At 34.8% G+C, this 23,129-nt stretch overlaps 2 protein-coding genes across 2 annotated transcripts; both read left to right on the forward strand.

Moving 5' to 3' along the window:
- Nucleotides 1-286: 286 nt before the first annotated feature.
- On the forward strand, nucleotides 287-6,936 carry LOC117918064 (cytochrome P450 CYP82D47-like). Its single transcript, XM_034834592.1, has 5 exons — nucleotides 287-758; nucleotides 857-1,202; nucleotides 1,317-1,520; nucleotides 1,858-1,868; nucleotides 6,539-6,936. The coding sequence occupies exons 1-5, from the start codon at nucleotides 287-289 to the stop codon at nucleotides 6,934-6,936; spliced, it is 1,431 nt and encodes a 476-aa protein (XP_034690483.1).
- On the forward strand, nucleotides 2,625-3,599 carry LOC117919071. The gene is made up of 2 exons (XM_034836114.1): nucleotides 2,625-3,009; nucleotides 3,330-3,599. The coding sequence occupies exons 1-2, from the start codon at nucleotides 2,652-2,654 to the stop codon at nucleotides 3,353-3,355; spliced, it is 384 nt and encodes a 127-aa protein (XP_034692005.1). The 5' UTR covers nucleotides 2,625-2,651; the 3' UTR covers nucleotides 3,356-3,599.
- Nucleotides 6,937-23,129: the final 16,193 nt, after the last annotated feature.

The following is a 23,129-nucleotide window of genomic DNA, read 5'->3' on the forward strand; positions in this document are numbered from 1 at the left end:
CTCTTTCAAATGGTTATATAAAATAATATATTTAATAATAAGTTTTTCCACGTGTATATTATGTGTCACACACGCCATATCGAAAAGCAACAAACCTGCCAAAACCTATGATATCGGGAAAAGCTGCATTTGAACGGATATGGAGAAATCGACCTTATCACTTTATCACCTATAACATCGAATATTGTGGAACACGAAACTACTAGAAAATCCCCGACTTGTTCATCTCCGATACCCAAAAATGGACTTCCCGAAGCAATTCTGAGACCGCGGCGCCCGCTTCATGATGAATCTCCTTTCTCATTTACTAGCAGTTGGGGGGCTTGTGGGGTTGGTGTTTTTCTGTAAGGCATGGAGAGTTAGAAAGGGAAAGGGGAAGTCAGCCCCAGAACCACCTGGTGCCTGGCCAATAGTAGGTCACCTGCGTCTATTATGTGGCAAAAAGCCATTTTGTCGAGTCCTTGGAGCCATGGCTGATAAGCACGGTCCGGTCTTCATGATCCGCTTTGGAGTGCACCCGACGCTTGTGGTGAGTAGCCGTGAGGCTGTTAAAGAATGCTTCACTACCAACGACAAGGCTTTCGCCTCACGCCCCAGATACAGCTCGGGAAAGCTTTTAGGATACAATAATGCTGGATTTGGATTTGCACCTTATGGGCCTTTTTGGCGTGAGATGCGCAAACTATCCGTCATAGGACTTCTCTCCTATCGTCGCCTTGATGAGTTGAAGCATGTGCTGCTTTCTGAATTGGATTTTTGTACGGGAGATCTCTACTCACTTGGCAGAAAGAGCAACTGGGTGGAACCGATTGAGGTGGAGATGAATAAGTGGCTTGAAGAGCTGCCTTCAATGTAGTCCTAAGGATGGTTGCTGGGAAGAGATATTTTGTTAATGGGGTCCAAGCAAATGAAGAAGCAAGACATGTCATAGCAGGTTTTAGGCAATTCGTACATCTCCTTGAGGCCTGTGTTCCATCTGATGTCCTTCCATTTTTAGAGTGGATCGATTTGGACGGCTATTTGAAGTCTATGAAGCGTGTAGCCGAGCAGTTGGACACTAGTGTACAAGGTTGGGTAGAAGAACATGTTATGAAACTCAAGAGTGACCCCAGCAGCAGGCAGGACTTCATTGATGTGATGCTGTCTATTCTCAAAGACGATTCCGTGTTTGGCCATACACGGGAAACTGTTATCAAGGCAACAGTAGTGGTATATATATATATATATATATATATCTTCTTAATTTATACCCTTTCTTGCAACCTACTCTTCTCTAATACCAAAACCTTTTTGTTTGTTGTTTTTTCCTAAATCTAAAACTGCAGTCTCATTGTGGGAGGGTCGGCGACTACCTTTGCTGCCTCTGCATGTCTCTTGTTTTTATTATTGAACCATAGACATGCTTTGGAGCGTGTTCAAGAAGAGCTAGATGTAAACGTTGGTAGAGAGAGATGGGTAGAAGAATCTGATATTGAAAACCTAGTTTACCTTCAAGCCGTTGTGAAGAAGACCCTCAGGCTGTCTCTGTTGGCGTGAGCTGTCTAATGGGATAAGTATAGAAATCTGATTATGTAAATCCCATACTTCAAGGGATGGCCTTATTTTTTGCCGCAAGATATGTATATGCTAGAATAGGTTTCTTTGCTCTGTATCTATATAGTATTGTATTCAACACACAAGGAAACTGAAGAAATAAAGACTACCTTTTGACATGGTATCAGAGCACGTCCCTAGGACCTCTGCTCAGCCATTGTGACCAGAAAAAAAACTCCGGAAGACCCACCTGGTATCATCTTCAACTTCATCTTCCTGGTCAGATTCCAGCGCTGCTTCCCTCTGATTCCTGCTACCTCACAGTGCTCCAGCCGGTTATCCGTTAATATACAGCAAATCTTGTCAAACTAGAACCGACAGACTCCATGGCGGAATCTAGAGATATAACACAATCTCTCATTCCCCAGACCGATTCCATCCTTAGCGATCTAACTACAAGAATGACCGAGGTCCTGACTAGAGCCCAGACCTCCCCTCAACCTCTGCTTGCTGATTCGTCAACTACTCCGATCGGTATCAAGTTGGAAGGATCCAACTATGCCTTATGGTCCCAGGTTGTCGAGATGTATATCTCTGGCAAGGACAAGCTGGGATATATCAATGGAGATTCTCCTCAGCCTCCAGAAACCGATCCTTCATTTAGGAGATGGCGCACCGAAAACGCCATTGTCAAGGGATGGTTGATCAATTCAATGGACCCTTCCTTGATTGCCAATTTTATCCGATTCCCAACTGCAAAACAGATTTGGGATTCTGCTGCTATAACCTATTTTGATGGGACAGACACGTCTCAAGTCTATGATCTCCGACGTCGGGTTACTCGTATGAAGCAGGCGGGTGGATCCATTGAAAAATACTACAATGACCTTCAAGGGCTGTGGCGAGAAATCGATTTTCGTCATCCTAACCCGATGGAGTGTGCTATTGACATACAGAAATACAATTCCATTCTACAGGAAGATCGAGTTTATACTTTCCTTGATGGACTAGATGACAGATTGGATAAAACTCGGAGTGATGTTCTACAAATCAAACCATTCCCTACGGTGGAACAGACCTATGCATTTGTCCGTAGGGAAGAGAACAGGCAGACCGTGATGATCTCGGGTGCAGATACTCCTCCAGGAGCAGTTATGGCATCCAAAGGGATCAAAGGCAGCCATCACCAGATGCCACCGAAACCTGGAGCTCTTTCCCTAAGCAGCGGGAAATCCAACTCCTCATTCAAAACTAAACCACCATTTGACGGCATGAAGTGTACCCATTGCGGCAACTCTAAACACACCCGTGACACCTGCTTCAAACTGCATGGATATCTAGATTGGTGGAATGACCTTCAAGCACGGAAAAAACGGGAAATCATTGCTAATGATAACCACACTGGGAGAGCTGCTGTGGTTACCTGTGATGCTTCGTTATCCCTCATTCCTCAAGCCGAATCTTCACATGATTCAGGTACTTCGAGTAAGGCATTTCATATCTTTACTCACAAGGATGATGAGGACTGGATTCTCGACTCTGGGGCAACAGACCATATGACATTTGATTCAAAGGATTTCTCTAATACAACTCAGCCGAGACGGAGCTGTGTTGCAAATGCTAATGGGGTCACCTATCCAGTTACAGGGGCTGGAACAGTGACTTTATCTCCTTCCCTTTCATTATCTAATACATTACTTGTACCCTCTCTTTCAAATAGACTGATGTCTGTAAGCCAAGTTACTTCAGATCTTAATTGTGTGGTATTGATGTATTCTACTTTTTGCCTTCTTCAGGATATTCTCACCAAGGAGATAATTAGGCGTGGTACTAAGAGGGGGGGTTATACTACGTGGATGCCTTCAGTTCGGGAAGAGCAAATCACATGCGCCACAAGGTTGGTAACAAGGAAAGGCAGATTTGGTTATGGCATCATCGACTTGGGCATCCATCATTTGGGTATTTGAAGCACTTATTACCTGGGTTATTTTCAAATGTAACACATTTAGATTTTAAATGTGATACTTGTATCTTAGCCAAAAGTCATAGGGCTTCTTATCCCATGAGCATGCATAAAAGTATGTTTCCTTTTGATTTAATACATTCCGATGTTTGGGGACCTTCACTAGTAACTACGTCTTCTGGTCATCGTTGGTTTGTAATATTTGTTGATGACTGCACACGAATGACATGGCTTTACCTCCTAAAACACAAAGATGAAGTATTTTCTATTTTTCAATCATTTCATGCCATGGTTCAGACACAATTCTCTGCAAGAATTAAGATACTTCGTTCTGACAATGGAGGGGAATATGTTAATCAACAATTCCAGACATACTTCAACAACCATGGTATTCTCCATGAAACCTCATGTTCACAAACCCCACAACAGAATGGTATTGCTGAAAGGAAAAATAGGCATATCTTAGAAACTGCCCGTGCTCTATTGATCAATGCACATGTGCCGAATAGATACTGGAGTGATGCTGTTACCACAGCCGTGTATCTACTGAACCGCATGCCCACCAAAGTCTTACAATTTCAGACTCCACTAAAGGTGCTTTCTTATCATGTCTCCTTACCGACTGTTTTGATGATTCCTCCCCGAATTTTTGGTTGTGTTGCTTTTGTCCACCTCCATAAAAATCAACGCACTAAGTTAGACCCATGTGCTGTCCGGTGTTTATTCTTGGGGTATGGAGTACACAAAAAGGGATACAGATGCTACGATCCCATTGCTAAAAGAACCTACATTACCATGGATGTCACCTTTCTTGAATCTGAATTTTTTTTTACACCGATATCCAATTCCCCTCTTCAGGGGGAGATCTATGGTGAAGAACGGAATTGGTCTGATGTTGAAGTGTTAGACGTTGGTGACAATCCAACACATCCGAATGATGACAACGACATGGTTGAACATGATCCTGTACCTGAACCTTTGAGAACTGAAGCTGAACCAGTACCTGAATCAGCGGAAAATGCAGAATCTAGTGTATTCCCTCACTCTTTAGTACCCAACGACCCTCCTACTGAGAATATTCCTGAGGTAAGCTCTCCTACCACACCTTTACAAACTAATGCTATAGATACATCTGCGGGTTATGTTCTACCTTTCAGACACAATCGAGGCAAGCCTCCAAATCGATACTCCCCAGACATAGAAGAACGACGATCCAAGTATCCAATAGCCAATTATGTGTCTACACAAAGATTATCTGAACCTCTCAGAGCTTTTGCACATACACTCTCCTCATGTCAGATTCCGAGTAGGGTTGAAGAAGCTTTCTCAGATCCGAAATGGGCTCAAGCTATAAAAGAAGAATTGGAGGCGTTGCAGAAAAATAATACATGGGTTTTGAGTGTGTTGCCGGAAGGGAGGAAGACAGTGGGGTGCAAGTGGATTTTCTCTATTAAATATAAAGCAGATGGGTCGATTGATCGATACAAGGCGAGGTTGGTAGCAAAGGGTTATACACAGAAACATGGTATAGATTATCAGGAAACTTTCTCACCTGTAGCAAAACTAAAAACTGTTAGAGTTCTGTTATCTCTTGCAGCAAACTTAGATTGGCCATTGCACCAACTTGACGTAAAAAATGCCTTCCTCCATGGTGATCTTGAAGAGGAGATTTACATGGATATTCCACCAGGCTATACTGCTACATCAGAGGCAAAGATCGCATGTAGGTTACAACGAGCATTGTATGGACTAAAGCAATCACCTCGAGCATGGTTTGGCAGGTTGAGTTCGGCAATGAGGAAGTATGGATTTCAACAAAGCAACTCTGACCACACTCTCTTCCTAAAACATCGATTGGGAAAAATAACAGCCCTCATAGTCTATGTAGACGACATGATAATTACAGGGGATGATGTAGAAGAAATAGCCAAGCTTCAAGATCAATTGTCAACTGAGTTTGAGATGAAGAACTTGGGGGGCTTAAATATTTTTTAGGCATTGAAGTGGCAAGGTCAAGACAAGGCATATTTCTTTCCCAAAGGAAATATATACTAGACTTGCTGGCAGAGGTGGGATTACTAGAGTGTAAGCCTGCTGATATTCCAATTGTCCAAAATCATAAACTTGGAGAATATGTAGACCAGGTACCAACGGACAAACAGAGGTATCAACGGTTAGTGGGTAAACTCATCTATTTATCTCATACTCGGCCAGACATTGCTTATGCTGTGAGTGTAGTGAGTCAATTCATGCACCGGCCGAGTGAAGACCATATGGATGCTGTAATGCGAATCCTTCGTTATTTGAAGTCCTCTCCGGGGAAAGGGCTTATGTTCTCAAAGAATGGTCATTTGAAGGTTGCTGGCTACACAGATGCGGACTGGGCAGGGAACATCACAGACAGGAAATCCACTTCTGGGTACTTTACTTTTGTGGGAGGCAACCTAGTTACATGGAGGAGCAAGAAACAGAAAGTAGTTGCCCTATCTAGTGCTGAAGCTGAATTTCGGGGGATGGTCAAGGGAATATGTGAGCTCATTTGGCTGAAAAAGCTGCTAGCTGAGATCGGTGTTGCTCCTAGTTCCGAAATGAACTTGTTCTGTGATAACACAGCAGCCATTGCTATCTCCCACAATCCGGTTCAACATGATCGCACTAAGCACGTTGAGGTGGATCGGAACTTCATCAAACAAAACCTTGAAGAAAAGATTATTCAGCTTCCATTTGTCAAATCAGAAGACCAGTTGGCTGATGTACTCACAAAAGCAATGTCTGCAAGGAATTTCTACAACTCACTTGACAAGTTGGGCATAAAAGATATCTATGCACCAACTTGAGGGGGAGTGTTGGCGTGAGCTGTCTAATGGGATAAGTATAGAAATCTGATTATGTAAATCCCATACTTCAAGGGATGGCCTTATTTTTTGCCGCAAGATATGTATATGCTAGAATAGGTTTCTTTGCTCTGTATCTATATAGTATTGTATTCAACACACAAGGAAACTGAAGAAATAAAGACTACCTTTTGACAGTCTCCACCAGCTCCCCTATTAGTAGCGCATGAAGCCATTGAAGACTGTAATGTTTGTGGATACAACATTCCAAAAGGAACCCGCTTGTTCGTGAATGTGTGGAAGTTGCATCGAGATCCAAGAACCTGGTCAGATCCTGAAAAGTTCCAACCAGAGAGGTTTTTAACAAGCAATGCAGATATAAGTGTGTTTGGTCGGCATTTTGAGTTAATCCCATTTGGTTCAGGGAGAAGATGTTGTCCAGGAATCGCTCTGGCCTTACAAATGTTACACTTGATGGTTGCTCGGCTACTCCAAGGATTTGACATCACTCCTGTGGGCATGACCCCACGCATGGGTTTTTTCTCGCCCGAGGAAACTCCACAAAAAGTAATGCTCAAACCGCGCCTTCCTTCTCAACTCTACTAGAGAGTAATGCTCATTATTTCTGTCATAGGTTTTCTATCCTTCTAGAATTCTCTAGAAGGATTTACATGAAAAGTTTGCATTTAAGACTTTAGGTTCTATGAGTTATTTTCTTGGTTTCGAGACATACAAAGATCAGTAAGGTATTTGCTTGATTCAAACAAAGTATACTATGGATATTTTGGAAAAGACTAAGATGACTGGAGCTAATCTAAGTCCAATACCCCTTTTGATTGGAGTTGAGTTACACTCAAATGATAGCAAATTGTTTGAGCAACCTTTCTTGTATCGAAGTATTTGATATATCCTTTGCTGTAAACAAACTCAGCTAATTTCTTCATGCACCTCAAGTTCAACATTGGCAAGCCTATAAAGGAGTATTGAGGTATCTAAGAGGCACAGTTGATATTTGCGATGTAGACTAGGCTAGCAACATTGATGACAAGAAGTCTATTAGTGGTTATTGTATTGGTTTTTTTTTGGGAAGCTATTATATTCAATAAAGTTCTTTAAAGCAAAATGTCACTAAAGCTGATATATATTGAAATAGTTTGACTACAAAATTTGTTTGTTTGCTGAACTTGGACTAAAAATTATGCATTAGTCCTATATTGTGGTGTGACAACATTGGAATAGGATCTTTAATTAGTTTCCAATCTTTCTTGCAAGAACAAAACACATAGGTTATGTTTGGTTCCAGGAAAAAAATAGCTAAGGAAAATGATTTTCTCATGTCTAATTGTCTTATAAAATATTTCAAAGAAAATTAAATATAATTACAATTAATTCAAAACTTATGCATTTTAAAATTATTTAATCTTTATATTGATGAGTTAAAATAAATAAAATGAATTTGAAGTAGCAAATAAAAATAATTTATCATCTTTAACTCTATTTTTTATTTTCCTTCACTTTTTCTTTCCTTTTACTTTTCCTTTCTATTTTCTTTCATTTGCATTTTCCCTCAAATTTTCCTAGAACCAAACATAACTATAGAGATTGACATTCATTTTGTGAGAGAAAAAGTCATTATAAAGGAGTTAGATGTAAAGTATGTGCTTAGTTTTGAACCTAAAAACCTAATGACTAAGCCCTTAACTACTACTCGGTTTGAACCATTTTATGGCAAGCTTATCCTTGCTAAGACATAGAGCCCCTTAAGGGGACGAGTTGAAGCAAGATTTTAAGTTATTAATTAGTTTTAGGAAACTCTATTATCAGATATTAGAGTTAACGACTCGTTGTAGTAGTAGGTTAATTCTTTATATGCTTCTAGAATTCTCTAGTTGTATCTACATTGAAAGTATAAAAATTCAAGAAGGTTGAAAGTCCATAACATTTGTTGGAACTCATACAAAGAAAGACCCTCTGCAATTGTTTCCTTTATTCAACATTTCAATACTTTCAAGCATTTCAATTCATCAGCCCAAAATCTAAAATTAGCCAAAAACCCAAATCTTATCAACAGTTATCCCCCCAAGAGAACTTTAAAGATGTTTCTTTTAACATTTCTTGAATATGGTCAAATTTTTTGAAAATTGATCATATTTGAAAACCCTTTTCAACTTGATTTTGAATTAAACTAATGCGGAATCGGCTAAAGCTGACTCAGCCCCTAAAGTTGACTACAATTTTGTGATATATAAGCGTTTGTATCTTGAGATTTAATTACTTAGATCATTGTCAAGATAGGAGATTAAGATAGTTGGGACCATCATTAAAAAAAAGAAGGGAAATGGACATTAGCTTGTTTGGATTAATTATTGAAAATTTTAAAATTTTAATTTAATAATTAATTCAATTGATTTTATCAAAAGAAATTATTATGAAAATAGAAAATTTATGTTTTCGAATGAAGTTCTTTGAAAATTATTTCATATTTACTAAAGATTTTAGATATGAATATCGCATCTTAAACTTATGGTTTCATGGCCTATTTTAATTTTAATTTTTATAAGAAAAAATAAAATAAAAAAATAAGGTAGATAAAAAGCGAGTATTTTTAAGAAGATTATTTGGCTCCTCTAATTAGTTTTTGCTATTTCTCCACACATTTATGAGAAAAATAAAGAAAGAGAAAAACTTGTTGTAAAAGACAACCTTTCTATGCCCATCCTTGTTATAATTAATATTTTGAAAAGTCCAATACTTTGGGTTGTTTGATTGTTGTTTTTAAAAGCTATTTTCTATTCTTGAGAATAGAAAACACTCAAAAACATATTTAGCAATTGTTCCTTATGTTTTCAAATTTATTTTCCATGTTCTCAATATGATGTTTTTAGAGAACAATCTCAAATTATTTTTCCTATATTTATACATCGTGAACGAAAAAACACACAAAAAATCACAAAGAACAAAATAGAAAAAAAAAAAAAAAAAAAAAAACACATGTAAAGAGAACCACAAACTCTCAAATCCTCCAAAGATGCATCATACAACCAATTGAACCCGATCCCATATCCACATTGGAGAACCAACCCACAAACCCTCAAATTTGTGTTATTTATTATTATTATTATTTCAATTTCATTTGTGTTATTTATTATTATTATTATTATTATTTCAATTTCCTTCACCAAATGAGAAAATTGATCAACGGTAGTGTTGGTGATGGTGGGGACGTTGCAATCTAAACTTCACATGGGGCAATAGAAATGGGTAAAATATAGAGAGAGAGAGAGAAGAAAAGGAGAAGATAAGAGGAGTGGGGGAGTGAAGGTGATAAGGATGAAAGGGGAGAAGAAGCGTGGATTTTGTGGAAGTAGTCGCCATGAGAGGAGAGTGGGAGAGATCTTGAGGGAGATATCAAGGGACGAAAAAGAAGATAGAGATGAAAAAAGAATTTAGGGGTAAGGGGTCAGTATGCAAAAGGTTTTAAAAAATAATTTTTATATTAAAAAATGGATACAATATTTTTAATTTTAAAATTATAAAAATTAATTTAAAAATAGACATAATTTTTTATTTATAATTATTTATATTCAAAATATTAAGTTGATCAAACAAAATATAATTTTTAAAAAATTACTTTACAAAAAAATAAACATGTTGAAAAGGCTTTACATTTATAGATTAATTTAATCATCAAATTATTTTTATGTTTAAAACACATTTATTATTTTTATTTAAAAAATTAGAATAATTGGAAAGGGTGTTGAAGGGATAAGGTTTGATAGAAAATAGTAGAAAAAAGAATAAATAGTTAAGAAAATTTCAAATGAATATACACTTATAAATCATTAATCCTTGAATTAATAAGATTTCTTACTAGTATTTAAAATAATAAAATATGTTTGATTTAACATAATTGTCACTATTTTCTTTAAATATTTGAATGCAGTGTTTCTATAATTAATTTAGAGTGTTAACAAAAGTTTTAAATTTGTATTATAACATTTTATTTATTTATTTATTAAAAAATCTAATCATTTATTAAAGGGGATCACCTTATTGTTAATCCTCAAACCATTTATTATTAAAATATTTTATCTTCTTATTTATTATAATTAAAATAAAATAAAAAACTAAAAATGTAACTTAATTTCCCATTCAAATCCTTCACCTTCCTATTATTATCTTTTGTTGAGTTTTTTTATTTATATCTTTTTTCATAAATTGAGAGGAGTTACGAAGAAAACAATAATTTTTTTTAAAAAAAAACCAACTTCCAAACATGTTTTTTGTTTCTATAAATCTTTTTTTATTCACTCAACCAAACATGTTTTTTTTTTTGGTTTTTGAGAACAAAACTTTTCAGACTTCAATTCTCAAAGGCAATTTTGTTTATGAAAATGCTAAAAATTGTTTTTAAAGACAATTTTCAAAAATAGAAACCAAATAGGCCCTTTGATTTCTAATCGGTTTTCTTCTAATAAATTTTCTATTAACTTTAAATATAAATTGCCAAAGCCCTAACTTCAAAATTTGTCACCATCATGGTGGTGGCTATTGAGCCCATTTCCAAGAAAAATACGAGAGAGGAAGAGAAGCTGAGTTATTTTTTAGATAGTTGAAGAGACTTGAATTGAATTTTCCATGCAAAAGACCATCCTTTGATCGAGTAAATAGTTTGAATCCCCTCTACATGGTTATTGAGAAAGATTCCTATTTACACCCAAAATTTACGTTTCTCTCGAAATTGAAAACATTTTCTATCAAAACAAGTAATACTCACCAATTTTGATTCTATTGTAATGTCTATAGTGATTGCTTTAACAATGATCGTGTACTGATCGCTCAGATTTTGTCGTTTGTTGGATCAAAACAAAATTTATAACCTAATTCACTCTTCTATAGCAATTTGTACCCAATCAAAAAGTGATTTTAGTACAAACTACTGTAGCATAGTGGTTTTTAGGTATCGTCCACAAGGATGGATTATTCTTGGCAATTAAGGCTTGAATGAGATGATAAGAAATGATTATGATAAAGTGAAATTGACTTGAAATTGCATGATAAAATTCCAAAATAACAATGTATTCAAATTGAATTGAAAATGAAGTGTAAAAGAGAAGAAAATTAATAAGATGTGAGATTCTCGGAGTTAGGATTTTCTAGAGAGCAATTTCCATGGTGAATAGGTGTTGAGATCTAATTTTCATCAAGTTAGATTGAAAACCTAAATTTTCATCTAAACCGATTTTTGATTTAGCTTTAGGTCTAGATCTAATTTCTCTTCAAATTAGGTAATCTAATCCAAGAGATCAATTTGAATCATATATTCAATTCATCTTAAATTATCTTCCGATGATTCACACAATGCAACTATTCAATCTCATTAAATCTAGCATTAAGAATTTAATGAATCTACCTAACTTGCATTGTAGTAATCATCCAAGACAATTTGAAGAGAAAAATCCCCAAATTTCAGTTAATAAATCAATTGGATCAAATTACCTTTGCAATTCAAGCTCAATTCTCTAATTCACCATAGATCTTGCCTCTAGATCCTCTCTCCTCCAAGAAAAACGAGATTTAGCCACTCATGCTTGGAGATTTGATCTCACAAGACATGTTTGGTTACCAAGAAAATAAGAGAAACTGAAGGAAAGTGGAGAATTATATAGAGAGAAGAAGTATGAAAAGTTCTACAATTAGAAAATGTATCAAAAGTCCTTAAATGAGTCCATCCCGTTTCTATTTATAGGCCAAGGTAAAAAGGACACTTGACAAATTTTTAGAGGTCTTCCGGATGCTTCTTCATCAAGGAATCTGGAGAAAATGCATTTTTGCATGAGCCCCTAGCAATCTCGCATGATGGTGTGAAGTGGAAAATCCAACAGCTTCAATTTCGTTCTTCTGGAGCGTTTCGCATGACTGTGCGAAAATTTCGCATGGTCATGCGAAATCACTTTCTCACAATTTCCTTATGTGCTGCAGCCACCTCCTTTCTGTTTCATTTCGCATGACTGTGCGAAAATTTCGCATGGTCATGCGAAATCGAAAATCATGCTATTCCGGTTCCTCTTTACAATTTCTCTCATTTCTTCATGTTTAATCCATCTCCACCAGCTTCAATTAAGCTCCAAAGCTTGGTCCAAGTGCATTTCCTCTTCCTCTTCATCCACATTATGTACCCTCCTCCATTCCATTTTCCATTTGTCACTCCATGCTTCAAAAATCACCTTAAAATATCTCCAAAACTCAACAAAGAACCATTAGTATCTCTTGCAAGGGTAGCAATGTATTACTTGGGCATATTAGGCATAATTACTACTCAAAAGGTGTGACACTCATGAAAGTTAGTATCTAAAATGTGTGGTTTTTGAGAAGTAATCATGTACATTTAAGATCACTTGGATTGGAATTTCGGTTTAGGAGTTCCTGCAATTCTTATGCTCTTCTCTCATTTCACCTTCTTATTCAATTATTCTCTTTACGTTAAAGAGGAGCCTTGTGCAAACTTGTTATTAGATTTGCTTTTCTTTTGTGGCATTCAAAAATCGACACCTCAATCCTAATGATTTTGTCAAAAATTTCTAAATTAGGTATTTTCATAATGGGTTATAACCTTAATATATTCATGTTATAAGCGTAATGCATTTATTTCAGTTTGTATATTTTATAGCAAACATAATAATGTTAGAGAGACATATTTATGCTCTATTGTTAATGGAATTAATAAATCATTGTATTAGTATCATCCATGGGATACATTGAGTCATGTTGTAAGAAAATTGTCAATTTTGCAACAAAATTCGAAATTTTCCAAATGAATTCATGTTGTAATATATATATAGTAGAGTTAGTATATTCATATTGTAAATGTTGTGTATGTTTGGACAATAAATTTTCATTGTAAGTTAACAATTTTGTTCCGATTATTTTCTAGCTTATGAAACTTTTTAGATATGACTTACTCTCCATTGGAGATTTAAGGTTGTTGATTGGCTCAATCGTAAAATCATAGGTAAGTCTAAAAAGCTTTGGTTTTTGGAAAGTTAGGTGTTTAAAGGGTTAAGGAAGATTGGTATAAAAAATGTTTAAATTAATATTTTGAGAATGCGGGGGACACTTGAGCAGTGGAAGCAACGCTCAAGTGCTTATCTAATGCTTAAGCGCCTAAAATGCTCAAGGAATGGGTAAGTGTGCTTGAGCGCTCATGGATAATATGCTAGAATATGACAAAATATTTTTGTGGAAAATCACAAAAATTGTTTTTGGAAAATTCAAGATAGCAATCCCTTAGGACCTAGATGCCTATATAAATCATGTTATAACCCTTTTAGGGCTGGACACTTATTGAGAGAAATAGCCAAACTTCCATACCATCCCTAATCTGAAGAAAGATTCAAAAAATTGAATTTAGGGTTGTTGAAAGACCTACATCCCTTCAGCGAGGCTAAGGAGTATTTATTGGAGCAATTGGAAAGCATCATAAATATGGATCAAGTTGTAGGTTTTTGAGAGTGTAAAACAACCAAGTAATTTTGTGTAACCTGATCTCATGTAGAATAATTAGATTTGAGGTCTTTAACCTCATGTTTTTTATCTCTACAATTAACATGAGGGTTTTTCACGTAAAAATTCTTGTCTCTTGCATATTGATTTGATTTTGGATATTTTGTTTATCCCTAATATCTTTTGAATTATATTGGGTTAATAAATTTCAATTTTTATATTATAATCTTTAAAATACACCCATTCATCCTTCTTTGGGTGTTACTCTACTGGACAACAGTTTTTCAATGGGTATCAAAGTAAGATACAAATCAAATTTTTATCAATCCTGCAAGTCTAATATGGAACAACCAAGATTTGATGGTCCCCTAAATAGTCCACCATTTTTTTATGGAAGTAACTACCTCCATTGGAACGCCCAAATAAAATTTTTTCTAAAAGTGCAAGGTGAAATGGTTTGGAATTGAGTAGAATATGGATGGGGACTTGCATTGAAATTGGATGTGAATGGGAAATCTACTAGTGAATTAAAACTCAAACAAGAATGAGAAAAAGTAGATAATGATGGAAGTGAGGCTAATGCTCGGGCTTTCTTTAGCATATTTAATAGAGTAAGTCCTGACTAGTTTCACTAGATAGTAAATTGTACACATGCTAAAGAAGCTTGTGACATTCTCCAGGTTACTCATGAAGGCACTTCTGTTGTGAAGGTGTCTAAATTACAAATGCTCACTTTAAAATTTGAGAGTACAAGAATGTAAGAGAATTAGAATTTCTCTACCTTTTACTTAGAGCTGAGTGACATAGTGAACTCCTCTTTTAACCCAAGAGAACAAATCCTTGATTCTAGAGAGATTTAGGCCTAAGGTCACTACTATAGAGGAAAAAAAGGACATTGATCTGAAGAGAGTTGATGAACTTGTTGGTTCAATTCAGACCTATGAGATGACCTTTCTTAATTCTTAAAAGCCTAAAAAGTCCGCTTTTAAGGCTTCTAAGAATGAAAAGAAAGAAATTGAAAATCTTAATGATTTAATTAAGGATGAACTTGCTTATAGGGTTAAATGAATTAAGAAGGCCATGAGAATAAATAGAAAATCTAATAAAAATCAAAACTTTGGAAAGGGAAAACAAACTCATAGATTCTCTAAAGAAAATGATAAGGGATTCTCCAAAGGCAAAAATATAGAGTGTTTTAATTGTGGAGGTTTGAGAAATTTGACTATTGATTGTCTTAGTCCCAAGGACATTAAAAAATCTATGTAGGCTACTTAGAGTGAAATTGATTCCGAAGAGAGTGACTTTGCGATTATTGAAGATGCAAGGTATGAACAAAAAATTATTTATATTTTATTACATCTGTTGATTCTATACATATTAATGATAGTAATAGTGATAGTGAATGTGAATATACTGATGAACAAAATGTTGTTTTCCTTGATAATGTTACTGTTGGGTATCAAAATCCGATTAAAAAATATTTGAGTAATCATGATATTCTTAGTGCTTGCAAAGCTAAAATTGATTTGCTTAATGAAGAAATGACTAATGATCTTGAGAATAAGATAACTTATGTCAATAGCCTTTGATGTACTTGAACTTTTGTTATTTTTGGAGAAGAAAACTACAACAAAATTATCACAAAAAATTCTCAATGGCTTTGAAATGAGATCTAAAACTTGAAACCTTGAAATGAAGTTCCTTAACCAAAGTGCATAAGAAGTGGCCTCATAGCATGCCACAAATTCTACTTCCATAGTGGAGGAAGCAATTAATGATTGCTTTAAACTTTTCCATAAAACAACTCCACTAGCAAGCAAAAACACATATCTAGATGTTGATTTCCTACTATCAAGACATCTAGTAGAATTTGAATTTGAATTTGAATATCCAATGACTTTAAGATTTTCAGTATGCCTACATGTGAGTATATAGACCTTAGTTCCTTGAAGATATTGCATTACTTTCTTGGAAATAACCCAATGATCCCATCCTAGATTAGTTTGAAATCTTCCCAGCATTCTAATAGCAAAACTAATGTCAGGATGAGTGCAAGTTTGAGTTTATATTAAACTTCCCACAACAGAAGCATATGTAATCTCTTTCATTTTTCTCTTCTCAATTTCATTTCTTTGGGCATTGATTAGAATTGAACTTTTCTCCTTTAAACATGGGCACTATTCCAATTAAGCAATTTTGCATATTATATTTTTTAAGAACTTTATTGATATAATTATTTAGGGATATTAATCCAAGAAGTCGTTTTGACCTATCTCTAAAGATTCAATTCCAATCATGAAGGATCCTTCACCAAAGTCCTTCATTTCAAAGTTCTTATAAAGAAAAACTTTAGTTTCTTTGAGCAAATTAATATCATTACTAGCAATCAAGATATCATCTACATAAAAGATTAAGAATGTGAACCGACTCCTATTGATCTTCAAATATATACATTGATTAATAATATTTTCTATAAATCCAAAGGATGTAATGACATGGTTAAACTTTAAATATCATTGTTAGGAAGCTTATCTTAACCCATATATGGACTTTTATAATTTGCATACTAGGTTTTCCTTTCATTTTTCTTCAAAACCTTCAAGTAGATTCATGTAAATATTTTTTTCTATATTCCCATTCAAGAAAGTGATTTTTACATCCATTTGATGTAACTCTAAATCAAAATGAGCTACTAGTACCATGAGGATTCTTAATGAGTCTTTTCGTGCTAGAAGAGAGAATGTTTCCCTATATTCAATTCCTTCATTTTAAGTAAATCCTTTTGCAACAAATCTAACTTTATGTCTTTCTACTTTACCTTTGGAGTCTCTTTTGGTTTTGAAAACCCATTTACAACTAATGGGTTTATGGGCTTCAAGTAATTCAACTAAATCCCAAACTTCATCTTTGTGCATGGATTCTAACTCATCCTTTATGACATTAATCCATTGAATATATCCTTACTTTCAATGGCTTCTTTTATGCCAATATAAAATTCATGTTCTTGTAAGTATATAATGTAATCATCAAGAATAATAGATCACTTATATTTTTTTAGATTGTCTTAAAGTTCCTAAGTTACCTTGATATTTATTTTCAATAATGACAATTTCTTCAATAAGTGGTTGATTAAGAGGAGATTTCATTTCATTTCATTTCATCATGCAGTACATGATTATGTGAAAATTCAAATCCTTTTACTATACTTGGTAAAGGAAGATCTACCATTTGTTATTCAAATACCACCATCTGTGAAGCAATATTCCCACTATCACTACCATTTTGAAGAAACTTGGCAGTTCCAATCTCAACAATTTGAGTGATATGATTAGGACAATAAAACCTATAGCGTTTAGATTTTTTTGGATAACCAATAAAGTAACAACTTATGGTTTTGGGATCTAATTTCCTTCCATGTCGGTTGAAGACTCTTTCTTCTGCAAGACATCCCCTAATATGTACATGATTCAAATTAGGCTTCCTATTTGTCTATAAATCAAAAGGAGTTCTTTGGACAACCTTACTAGGAACCCCATTTAATATGTACATTGCAATTTTAATGCTTCTCCCCACAAAAACAAAGGCAAAGATGTATCACTTATCATACTCCTAACCATATCCATAAGTTTCTAGTTATGCCTCTTAGCTACACCATTCTATAGAGGTATACCAGTCAATAAATACTATGCAATAATTCCATGTTGTTATAGGAATCTAGCAAATATTCCAAGATCACAACTTTTATTTTACTATCTAATAGATTTTCAACTTCAACTTTTAAAATTTTGAAATATTGCAAAGCTTTAGTTTTATCCTTTAATAGATAGACATATCCATATCTTGAGAAATCATTGATAAAGGTGATAAAATATTGTTCACCACCTATACATGGATTTGAAAAGGGCCCACATATACCAACATGTGTCACTTCTAATAATCCGAGCTTCTAGTAACACATTTCTCGATATTTTTAGATTGCTTTCCTTTAAGGCAACCAACATAGATATCAAAATTTAAAAAGTTTAGAGTTTTAAAAAGTCCATCCTTTACTAACCTCTCAAGTCTTTATCTAGAAATGTGTCTTAATCTCTTATGCCACAAGACAGATGATTTTTCATCTAAGATGCAATGTTTCATACCAACATTAATATGCAAGGTTAAAAAAGACTAGGCAGACAAAGGATCAAGATTAATTTGATATAACTAACTGAACTTCTTTTTTGTACCAAAATACTTAACCTTTTTACATAGCAACTTTGGTTAAGAAAAACTAGAGAAAGAATCACTATGACTTTTGTAGTACTCCGAGTATTGTCTTCAGGGACTATCTTATGGAAATGGTCAATACTAGAATAAAAGACTTGCTTTTGTTTAAATCCTAAAATGAAAAACAATTTGAGAATTATCTTTTATGAAATAGGACTAAGTGAATGAAACTAAATTAATAACAAAATAAATATTGATTTTTAATTCAATCGATTCAAGTTTGGGGCTTTCCACAATCCAACTTAAGGTATAAAAATAAAGAGAACAAGGGTTTCTTAAGTAAAGTGATCTTAGGGTTTTGGGATCCTTGGTCGCTCACAATCAACTTGAGTTCTATAACTCAAAATTGCATCTGAAACCTAATTTTTCCTTTTTAAAACATATTCCAAAAACCATCAAATGAATGATATTGATTACCAGTCTAAGATTTGGTTTTTTAACCCTCCATTCTCCTTATAGCTTTGTTTTAGGGAAAATAATGATAAGGAAGACCAAGATAACTAATGATCAAGAATCACTAGTATCCGGTAATAACCTATCATATCATTCCCTAAACTAACTCATAAGGATAGGATATAAAAAAATTGATAAATTGTCACCCAACCAATAATTAATCTCATTGGTAGAATAATTTACCAATAATTGTCCCTATAGGTTTCATAACCCTTAGGTTTTCATGTTTCAAGCCCCAAGTTGGCTTCTTAGCCTCTCATGGGGGTGACGTCATATTCACAATCCATAATATGGTAAAATCCATAATTTGAATCAAAAGAAACTAAAAACAATAAATTTAATAAAGAAGAAAAAGAAAACAAATCAAAGTTCTAGTCTTCTTCCACCTTTAATGTCAAACTCTATGGGAAAAGATCCAAGATCCCTAAAACCTAGAACTAAGAGAGTTTATATAATATCCTCAATTTCCTAACATGTGGCACACTCTCATTGGCCACTTATTACAAACTAATTACCTAAAAATGACTAAAAAAATAATAAAATGGTGATTTCTAGTTGTGTAGGGCCCACTTAGGGCGAATGAAGTACTCTAGATGCGATTCTCGAGGTAAAGGAGGCAAAACATCAAAGTGGTAATGGGTGAATTCGAAATTAGGGTCATTTCGAAGTGGATTTCGAATTCATAAGTTGAATTTTGAAATCATTTCGAAATGACCCTTCAGCTTTGCATAGTTGTCTTCAAATGACCATAACTTCTTTATTTCAGCTTTAATTTGCACACCGTTTGAAGCGTTGGACTTCTGACTTCTCTATCTTTGAAAAAAAAATATAGTATGTATAAAATAGACCCCAGGAAGTACTCTAACTCTGTCCTCAAAGTTAGAGTATATGTTACCACTAGATTTTGAGTTTTAAATTTCCATGCAGCTGAATCTTGCTTCATGCCTCATGCCTCATTTCTTATGTTTTCTTACCTTCTTTATTACTCCATAATGGTCATTTCTCATTTTCAAAACTCATGGTATCCTCATCTTGCCTTTCCTCATGGTCCATGAGTCTTTGACTCACTTATTTCATCATTTAACCCTTTCTTTATCTTTCAAAATCTAAAGTGATTCAACTTACACCTTTTTATTCCCTTGAACTTGAGATAAATCTCCAAAATACAAGTTAAACTCATGGCTAGGGCTTTAGATTCAATTTAGGTTAAGTTGGGTGATTTAACTGTCCTTTGATGCACAAATCATATCAAATATTTTCCATTAAAGCACATATTTTGGCTTCAATCAATAACCCATCACATAAAACCCCATAACTAATTAGGAAGGAATTTATGTAAAGATAGAGAGATTGATTTCCAAAATTGAAAACACATCCTTCCAAATCAAGTTTAGACAAAGAAAAGAGGTTTCTAGAAATAAAAGGAACATAAAAGGTATTATGTAGGTACAAAACATGTGAAGTATCCAAAATAATTCTGTAGGTTCTAATAGTTGTGACTTTAAACTTTAGCCAATTCACCATTTCTATATATTTTTCTCCCCCACTTAGACTCCAAGTTGTAAGGAATCCTTGCAAAAAATTTGGAACATGAATTGTGGCACATAAATCCAACCACCATGTATTAGAAGGAACATGAACTAAATTGGTTTCAAAACATACAAGGGATAAGTTATCATCTTTCTTTTCGAACCAATTCTTTCTCTTGAAGTAGTCCTTCTTCATGTGTTCATATTTTTTTTTTTTTTAATAACACCTTAGATTGTTGTCTTTCTCTTTATTATCTAAATTTTCAAACTTTTTACCCTTCTTTGTTGTTCCTCTCTTTTTATGGTTCTGATTTCTGTTATGTGATACCATCTGAACCATTTGCAAATGTTCCTGTTTTAATCTCCCTTCTTCTTGCACACACATAGCAATTAATTTATGAATGGTTCATTTATCCTTATGTGTGTTGTATGAAATTTTAAATGGACCATACTCTGAAAAGATTTTGAAATGCTTATTTTTAAACTATTGAATTGATTTGCTATTGATTACTACTCAAAAAGTGCTATTTGATAGCTTTTAATTAATCCTTTTAAACACTTTTGAGTAGTAGTTAGTGCCTTTTAACCCAATTAGCATGTTAAGGCCCCTTTCAATCAATTCTAATCAAATTGTGTAAGTTTTGGTGTTTTTGTTAGTATTTTGATCACCAAAGCATTATGAGATTGAGGAGAGTTTTATGGAATCCTTGGCAAGCAATGGGAAGCTTAGAGGCATGAAGAATCAAAGCTTTGAAGCATCTTTTGCCATAAGCAAAGTGGAAATGAAAAGGGGAAGCAAAGAGAATCCAGCCATGAAGCATTCTTGATGACAGTCACTGCAGCCACTTTTGGAGCATTTCCTGATGTCCAAATTATGCATACAATATGTCATTTGAAAGCTTAGGAAGTCAACAATCCAATGCTTCAAACCGTGTGCAATTTGGAGCTGAAAAGAGGAAGTTACAGCCTTTGGAAGATGACTGCTCCAAGCTGAAGGAAGGCTTTAGAAAAGTGCTGCGAAATCACCATTTTGTTGCGGAATGATTTCGCAGCCTTTTTGTACAGTACCATGGATTTCCCCTGAAGCTTCACGCCGTGATGGAAGCCAAGCACCACAAGATGGAAGCCAACTTCGCTGAGGTGTTGAATCAGCCTTTTGCTGCAAAGAAATTTCGCAGCCCTTCTTATGCACCTGCGAAATTTCGCAGACCTCATTTTGCACCTGCGAAGTGGTCCTTAGCGCTTCCCGATATTTGTAACCGACACTTGGAGATATTTTTCATTAGATTTTTGTTACCTAAATGCCCAAATTCTCCTTGTAAGTCACCAATGATAGGATTCCTTAGTTTTTAAGTTAGGAATTTGGCTAAAATATCCAGGTAATAGTTGATTATGTAATTTTGGTATAAAGAGAACCCGAGGAGCCTGTTCTGAGGGGGATGAACCTTTTGTAAAAGTTTCAAAGCAAGAAAAACACAGAGCTTGAGCTCTGCTTTACCTTCTCTCTTTGATTGTGTTTTTTACTTATTTTACTAAGTTATGCACTCTCTGAGGAGCTTTCCCCAGAGAATGAGTAACTAAACCTTTTAGTTCCTTGGAGTTAAGGTTGCCGGGAAAGATTCCAAGTGCAAGAATCAGAAGCTTTGTGGTTTCAGCTAAGAATGAATAAAGAGTGTGTCCCGTGAATGGTTTCTAATGTTTTTAGTTAACTTAAAACGTCTTGGAGTCACCTGGGCCAACACTTGGTAAGGCAAGTGATCTCTAACCATGGAGATGCACTAGTTGACCCCTTGCGAGCCTCTGGTAGGTGACTTGAAGGTAGGATTTTCTAGAATAGCCAACACTTGATAAGCTTTTGGACTCTTAGGAGACATCCATTAGTTATCTCTTGCGAGCTTTTGACGGGTAATCCAAGGTTAAAGATCACCTTGAATGGTAAAGACTAAGTGAGAGGCTTGAACCATTGCAAGTTGCATCAGTGAGAGAATTAAAGCTGAAATCCAATGAAGGGATGCATTTGTGCAGCACCTGTTAGAGAATTGACTTTATGTTAATTCTCTAATGTGAGGAAATGAACCAACTGACCGGAGCTATGCTTTTGCATGAGGAACCTCCCCTGTATACCTGAATCTCCAAGGAATGTTTTTCTTCTTAAGTAATTTTCATCACTTGCTGTGTAGTTAATCTAAGTTCAAACCTTTTTCAACCAAAGCTTGTGTTGTATTCCTTAAGCTAATCTTGAAATGAAACAGCACCAATTCACTTTGAATTGGTATCATTTTCAACTTGAGTACCCTTCCCAGTGGAACGATCCTAGAGCCGCTATGCTATAGTAGCTTTTTATTTGCTACCCTAGTTCATGGTGTTATAGGTTAAAAATTTTGTTGATTACTCCCGCCATCAAGGAGCACCAGCTGGACACAAATCAGCTGAGACACCAATTGGGCATGAATCAACTATATTGCTTATTTCCAGGATGTGTTGTTTAATACCACATACTCCATTGTATTTCATAGTGGTTAATTTAGACATCAACATGTCAGCTAGCACCTTGTTTGATGCTACAAATTATTGTTCCACAAAGGTAAGAAATTCTTTAGCCTTTGTGGAAGCATAAATGAAACCTCTAAGATTCTTGGTAATTTTACTTTTCATGATTATGAGACTCATTCGATTAGAATGTTCCCATTTTTCATGAAGTGTCTTTGCATCAGACATACTACCATTGGTTGACATAGGAGGTTTCTTAACTCGAAGAGCCAAATTTAAGTTCAAACAGCCCAAGGTAATAAGAATTTGTTCATTCCAATAAGAGAAATTAGAACCGCATAACTCTATCATCCCAGGCATATGCTTAGAGAGTGAAACTGATGATACCATTACTGAAATAAAGAAACATACTTAATCAATTATGCTATGAGTTATAAAAAATAATCTAGAACTTTATATAATCTATCACTATATTATTGTTGAGTAAATATTACATCATTGCAATCCCACCTTTGAGTTAGGTTTACAACATACTATTAATTTACTAAGTGAGAAAAC

The sequence above is a fragment of the Vitis riparia genome, chromosome 7, assembly GCF_004353265.1.
Source record: "Vitis riparia cultivar Riparia Gloire de Montpellier isolate 1030 chromosome 7, EGFV_Vit.rip_1.0, whole genome shotgun sequence".
NCBI lineage: Eukaryota > Viridiplantae > Streptophyta > Magnoliopsida > Vitales > Vitaceae > Vitis > Vitis riparia.

Coding starts and splice junctions, on each gene's coding strand:
- LOC117919071 (XM_034836114.1), top strand. CDS start 2,652: ATGATCTCGGGTGCAGATACTCCTCCAGGAGCAGTTATGGCATCCAAA. Junction 3,010..3,329: donor CGAATCTTCACATGATTCAG/GTACTTCGAGTA, acceptor TGCCTTCTTCAG/GATATTCTCACCAAGGAGAT.
- LOC117918064 (XM_034834592.1), top strand. CDS start 287: ATGAATCTCCTTTCTCATTTACTAGCAGTTGGGGGGCTTGTGGGGTTG. Junction 759..856: donor GCTTTCTGAATTGGATTTTT/GTACGGGAGATC, acceptor CCTTCAATGTAG/TCCTAAGGATGGTTGCTGGG. Junction 1,203..1,316: donor GAAACTGTTATCAAGGCAAC/AGTAGTGGTATA, acceptor TTCCTAAATCTA/AAACTGCAGTCTCATTGTGG.